Raw genomic sequence first — 6,878 nt, 5'->3', positions numbered from 1 at the left:
CTGCTGTTACCCTCAAAAAACACTGGGAAATTTTTTTCAGTGACAAGTTCTGTACACAGAACGAAAAAGTTTCTCTCTGGGTTTCATTGCACTGGAAAAATTTCCCAAGAATCTGGTTTTCCAAAACATGAATTGATTTTTAATTTTCACCCAACTGCAGCACAGTTGCTTTAGTATTTTTATTGCTATGACCATTGTTTCAGAAAACCCGTAGAAAGATAAACCAAGTAAGATGAAAGAATCAATCCCAGAAAGAGAGGGCTGGGCATGTGCAGATAGTGTGGACAGAGAAGAATTGGCATGACCTTTATGGAAGGGCATAAAAGAGATGAGCATCAGTCCTCGGAATTAGTGACTCACCCTGGGCTCACTAGTGTCCATCATCGTGATATCTGAATACATGGGCAGAGGTCAATGATCAAAGCAGGCATGTTCAAGCAGAAAAAAAAAAAAAAAAAAAGAAAAAAAAGACCGCAACCTGCAGTAAAAATGCTAGAATTTGCTGAAGACCAGATTTAAACTTCATTGAACACCTAAGCTTTGCTACAGGCAAAAATGAAGGAACACAGAATTTCTGCTTGAAAGCTGACACTTGAAACACGCCTAAACCCAAAGGAAGGCAACATGAAATCCAGAATTACCCAAATCATTTAACTCTGATCCATCGTAATTGTCTGAGAATAGCTACTGCAGGAGGATCCTCCTCCTCCTCCCCCCAATGAGCTCAGGATTTCCAGAAGGAAGGAAGATATGGTTCTCCCATGATTATCACCACAGTCTTCTGTAGCCCATTTTCAGTTAAGTCACCTGCTGTATCTCAAACACTTGATCAAAGTTGCCAAGGCAAAGCATGTATCTCTCAGAACATCTTCCTTTTACTCTTTAATTTAGATATGTGGTCTTCAAAACTGCAGTAATCCTCTGAGGGTTTAAACCTACGCTTACGGTAAGCGTGAAGGAAGAAAAAAATCAAAAAGGAAATCTTCTAGGTCATTGGACAGACTTGTAGCCAAGCACTGGAGAACAAGGAAATAAGCCTTTTCCCGAGGAAAGGCTGAATTACTGAACTGAAAACTGCTTTGAATTGCAAGACAGATGTGAAAACGCTACATTCAACTACTTAGAGAAAAACCCTCAAGAGCCTGAAGCGCCTCAGACACGCATCTCACTAGCGGCAGACTGGTTTGTGGCACAGGTTGTCTCAGGACTGGAGTTACTGCCATCATTCGGCATCACAGCAAGCTCAGAGGGATGAACACCACTTGTCTGGTCAACCATAAATCACACCAAACTTAACTTCTGGCTTGCACCAACACGAGTACCAGAAAATACAGACGAAAGTTACAAGTGCTCACATGCCAGGATTTGGAAAAAGCAACCTCCAGCCTTTGTTAGTCTTGCTAGAAAGTACTTCATGGGCACCTACAATCATTATTACCTTTTCGGAGATGCCCTTCTAGGAGGACAGGGAACTCGAGCACACTTCATTACTTTCTCCTTCAGCTACCGCTAACAGACGAGGCTGACTGTCCTGTCTGGCATCTCCTCCCAATCTTGCTAAGGATTCAAGGGCCAGGAAGATTAGTTATCTGCTGAAGGACGCCCAGAGGTCCTCTCACACGGCAAGAACGCTATGTAGAAAGCGGCAATTCTGTTCTTGGGGCCAATAGCTGTTTTTCACTGGGTTGTGCTTTAAAAGACATATTATAAAAATAAAGACTTTAACTGGCCCACCCAAGAGACAACTATGAGCCCCAAGCCAGAAAACAGTGCCCATCTCAGAAGACACGTAAGAAGCAGGAGGTCAAAGAAAGCTGATGGGCTAATGTAGAGCTACAAAGACTGCAAACGCAAGTGTTGGCACCCACTACTGCTTTTAAGGCTCCCTGCGTATCACTTGGTGCTGCTTGCCAGCCAGTTCTTGCCCTTCTGGAAGCACATTTATCCCATTTATATGAGAGGGCACAATTTTGTTGAGTTATCACAAAAGGATTTCAGACTAGCATGTTACGATGCTGGAAGACAAGGAGAAGACCAAGAGAAAAGAGAAAAGGATGAAGGAGCACGTACTCCCCATTCCAATCAGAACAGGGACTCTGGGGGTGAGATGCACAACAAAAATGCCCCATTGCTCGCTGCAGGTCAGAAGTCTGCAGCTGCAGACCAGGACCACACAGGCTCCAGCTCCAGTGACTTGTGAAAATAATCTCCCCAGGAGAAAGAAAACATACACGTATTAGCTACTTAGAAAGAGATTTTCAAAGGCTCTTGATATCCAGCTGGTCTTGATTCATACCGACTTCAACAAAATAGTCTTGGACCAATGGTGAGTGCTCTGAAAAAATCCCCTCTCTAACTTGCCATTGAGGTATGAAAATAAGTGGTGGAAAAGGGATTGTTAAAAAAAAAAAAAAAAAGACGACAAATTAAAAATGAAAGGTTAAAATAAAATTTGGCTTCAGGCCATAAACTAGGGGGAAACTAACAGTAAAGATAGCTAAATGACTGGAAACAGAACGCAACAGGAGCTATTATGAAAAAAAAGCTGATGGCTTTTAAAAAAGGATTTGTATAGATAGCTGGGGAAATAAATCCCGTATGTGATAGAAGTGCAATTGAGAAATTAAATAAATGGAAAATAAGGATGACTAAGTAGTAGTTAACATGCCCCTTCTCAGTTGTATACTATTATCACATCTATTTTTAATGTCTCCTCAGCTGTCTGCAATTGTCATCCTTTTTTCAGAACTTGTTCCAATGCTCTTTGATACTGAATTAGCTGTTTTTTACTCTCCGATGCTTACAACTGCATCTTTTTCTTACCCAACACTCCCCTTTCCTGACAATGTTATTCCATTGTCTCCGTTTTTCATCTCTCCTTATATGTTGACTCCCCAGTTTCTGAGCCTTCCAACTATCCTTGTTCATCTTTTTTCTGGAGCTCTTTTGGTTGAATCCTAGCATGTTTCTTTTCTTCTTTTCTAAAGATACAAGCATGTTTTATATCGTATCTGGCTACCATACACATTGTTACCCCTTCAGAAGGGCATTGAACAGCTATAGCAGTGTTCGTGTTGGAAATAGTAAGCTAACTAAGGGAAAAAAGAAGTTCTTTTTGGCTTTTCCCTTCTGGTTCTTAAAAAAGAACCCAAACACTTAAACTCTCCCCTTTTCCCTTTTTATCCTCAGATAACACCATCTTTCCATGAGCAGCTGAATATTCAAACAATAACAGGCATCAGAAGTGTTTGCGATTCTAGAGCTCAGGATGTGTCTAAGGAGAAATAACATGAGACTTAATACTGAATATAATAATACTGAAAATACACAAGTTCTAATGTGACGTACGGGCTACTGGGTGAACCTGACTTTTTAACTTCACAAGTATGCCTGTACCTTACCTTTATGGCTTATGATGCTCCATAGTAACTTGGGGACACCTTTCTTTTAATTAAAAAAATTGGTTCCAAACAAGTTTCAGACAGTCGAATTCACTGTCGTGATGCCTCAGATTATTCACAGCTTCATGATTACAAGATCAGTCTTTAATTTCTCTACTTCAGTACAATTTTCTTTACCTTGTACACAAAGCCAACGCTGTAGCTGAGTTGTACTTAACAATGCTCTTTGGAATGGTATTTTCAAAAGCCAGACTTCACCACAGACTAAGCTTACCTTCAGCTGTGCCCGAGATACCATCAGCCTTGAAATTGCTCGTGCTTTTCTTCCTGCGATGTTTCTTTCTGTTGGCGTGAGGTGAAGGAGGTGGATCAAGTTTGGGACTCGTTGTACTGGATATACTTGGGCTTGAACACACAGAATCTCCTAACCCAGTATCTGCAGTTTGGGGAAAAAAAGATGGAAAAATGAGAATACTGCATACTTTAAATTAATGATTGCTAGAATCCAAGATATAACCTCTTGCTGTCTGTTAGCAGCTAACTTCTTGAGCTCATTGACTTCCAAAGGCTACAGGAGAGTCTTCTACAACATCCATTACTTTTTCAAAAAGGTACCAAAAGAAGTAACTTGGCTGAAGTTCTGATTCAAGTCCTATTAAATCAACAGGAGACTCTATCAATTTTAGAAGCAGGCCAGCTGGAACTGACAAAAAAACAATGGGAAATCACTTTATTAGATCCAATTGCTCTTTCTTACAAAGATCTTACCGATCCTCAAATTAACTTGTGTAACGCTAGGACATTTTAATACATAACGGAACAGACATACCCCAACATCCTCCAAACGCGATCTGCTTTCATTAGTATTAGAGACAGACACACATAGAGAAGGTGGTAACGGCAGTAAAGGTGGGAAAATAAGGTAACTAACGTATGCCTGGTACAATTAATATTGTGTGGTAAGGGGCCACTTACTACCTGCTCCCAATGAAAAAAAGAATCCCACATTTAGTGTGTTTAGTTTCCCACTCCATTAGTTATGATTGCATAACATGCAACAATTTTAAGAACTAATGACACCGAGTCATTTTCTGCCCTCCCCCACCAATTTGCGTGCTCAACCAAATCAAAATTAAAGGTTGATGACACCTCTCTCTTGGCAGCAGAGACCCACAGTCTCTTCTCTGGTCCATGTAATGGTTGGTAATACAAGAACTCCTTCTCTTTTGAGTAGTTGTTCTCGTTTTCAGTCAAGAAACATCTAACAGCCATGTTTAACACAAGTTTAGGAAACGAAGACATCCGTGAAATTTCACTCCCCATCTGGGTCCTTTCACATAGCAAATACTCAAGTAACCTTAATCCAACATTTTTCCCCAAGGTCGGTAATACAATTTTAGTTTAATTGCAACCAATCTTTTGACTATGATTAGTGCTAAATGCATTCCTATTTTGTTGGTTTGGTTTTGTTTTTCATGATCAAATTTAACGTAACATCCTACACTTTAAGTAAAGTGCTTGCTATCACGTAAAGTGAAGCTGTTTCCAGAACCTTGGTTAGATACCATATTGCACTTAAGTGCAAGAACAGGATTGTGCTTAAGACGAATTATGTCAGAAAAATATCAAGCCAAAGACTATTTAAAAAGCAGCTTTTGATTTTTTGAGTAGTTAAATCCCCATACAACTGCCTAGTTGACAAAGAAACACTTTTTTTTATTATTATTTTCTAGTAAAGTTTACTTATAATTACCCGCTAAGCACAGTGGCGCTGCAAGTTATTAGTGGGAGATAAATTAGGCAGCTAATTGCCTGGCAATAGAGACCAAATCACGCATAAGCTTCATATTAAGGGTTTTTGTTCTTTTTCCCTACGTCCACTATTTTGAAACCAATCATCAAGTATTTAACCACAAAAGGGAATTATGGGAATGTATTTCTCTACACCTATATAAGAGATTTTAAGTATTTGACTCATAAATGCTCAAAACAGCTATTGCTGCAAAGGGTTTGCTGCCTTTCCAGCAAGAGACGAGAACCCATGCCAGTGCTCAGCATGCTCTTGGCAAAGGAGACACAGACACCTTTGGCTCCTTGACGCTGAAAGAAGAGAAGATGCCAAAGAGGATGCCAGCTACACAAAGGCACAACCGCAGACGCAAGTTGGTTACTGCTAGTCCTAAATATTGACCTCCAGTTTGAGACTTGAGAAGGTTTCATACGTCGGGTACTTAAAAAAAAGAAGAAAAAAAAACCCCACATAAAAAAATCCCTTCTTTTGCAGCAATAACATGAAAATTGCTGTGTAGAGACAGGCCTGCCGCAGAGCCAGGCACTGGCAAGGAAGAGGCCTGGCTGTGGTGGCAAGGTCTGCCACGGGCCACCAAAAATGTACCTCACTGATTTTAATTTCTTTGCAAAAATTCAGAAAATTCATAAATATCATGGAAAAAATCCCAGAGAGCACACCAGACATAAAGGCTCGCTCACATCTAACACAATTTCTCAAAATGCTTCACCTTTTCTCCTCAAAAAATACAAGGCGAGTGGCACATGGACAGGCTTCATTCTCAGCTTTCATTTCAGAAAGAATTATCCCATTTCACTCAAGGAGAGGAAAAAAAAAAAAATCCCAGAAAAACCAACTCTACCACCCTCTCCCCACGCCTCTCAAAAAGCTTGTTTCCAAATACTCGCGATGTTGAGACACGTGCCGAAGCGCTCTGGTCCCCAAGGCAGGCGTATGAGGGATACGTTCATCGCCACGTGCGGCTCCAGCGTCAACCACGATGTCGCAGACCCGTAAAATGGTGAAGAAATCACCCCCTGACACAAAACCACAGAATATATTTTAAAGCAGGATCCTTGTTACAAAACGTTAAGGTAGATCTGTACACTCGCTCCAGCTTAGTCTAATTTCTAGGCTATAAATTGCACCAACAAAACCTGCTCGTGAGCTCTGAAAAATGAGGAACATACGGTTCGACTACTTGCGTCGGAGAGCTGAAGAATTAACCTCCTATGGTAAATCCTCATGATCCGTAGCCCTCTCCAGGTAATAACCTGCCGTCCTTGGGTCAAACGGCTCTGAAGTATCCCTCCCCCTCAACCAGAAAAGAAACACAAGTCGCTTGTAAACGGGTGCCGCGCTGATACTGTTGGTGTATTGATGCCCCATATTCCCGGTTTCGGAGACCACCCTTTGAAGATGGAAGTTATTTAACATTCTCCCAGTTTAAAATATGAGCAATCAAAAGGCGCTAGGCTTACACACTGTGCTTTCCCATTTCCCACTACTTCTCTTGCCTGACAAGGTATTCTTCAAATTGAAAAGAGGGCTCCTGAAAGCCCGGCTTCGGAAAACTGTAAATGAGTTCAGGCTTCAGCCCGCTGAATGCAATTTCATACTCCTGACTGAATACAAATAATGCATTTTATTTTGTATCAATTACCACGCCTGAGAACAGACGACCACTG

The 6,878-nt window shown here is 40.9% G+C and overlaps 1 protein-coding gene across 1 annotated transcript in view; it reads right to left on the bottom strand.

Moving 5' to 3' along the window:
- Positions 1-6,161, bottom strand: part of LOC104160015 (arf-GAP with GTPase, ANK repeat and PH domain-containing protein 1-like) — a gene marked incomplete at its 3' end in the record, with an annotated part of 56,388 nt that extends 50,227 nt beyond the window's left edge. The window contains exons 1-2 of the mRNA XM_009698067.1: positions 6,095-6,161; positions 3,676-3,837 (exon numbers count right to left, since the gene is read on the bottom strand). Coding sequence (XP_009696369.1) covers positions 3,676-3,837; positions 6,095-6,161 — 229 coding nt within the window. The remainder of the gene's footprint in view (positions 1-3,675; positions 3,838-6,094) is intronic.
- Between the last annotated feature and the right edge of the window lie 717 nt (positions 6,162-6,878).

This window comes from Cariama cristata, unplaced genomic scaffold (assembly GCF_000690535.1).
Source record: "Cariama cristata isolate BGI_N322 unplaced genomic scaffold, ASM69053v1 scaffold1324, whole genome shotgun sequence".
NCBI lineage: Eukaryota > Metazoa > Chordata > Aves > Cariamiformes > Cariamidae > Cariama > Cariama cristata.
This window is presented reverse-complemented; position numbering and strand designations above follow the sequence as displayed.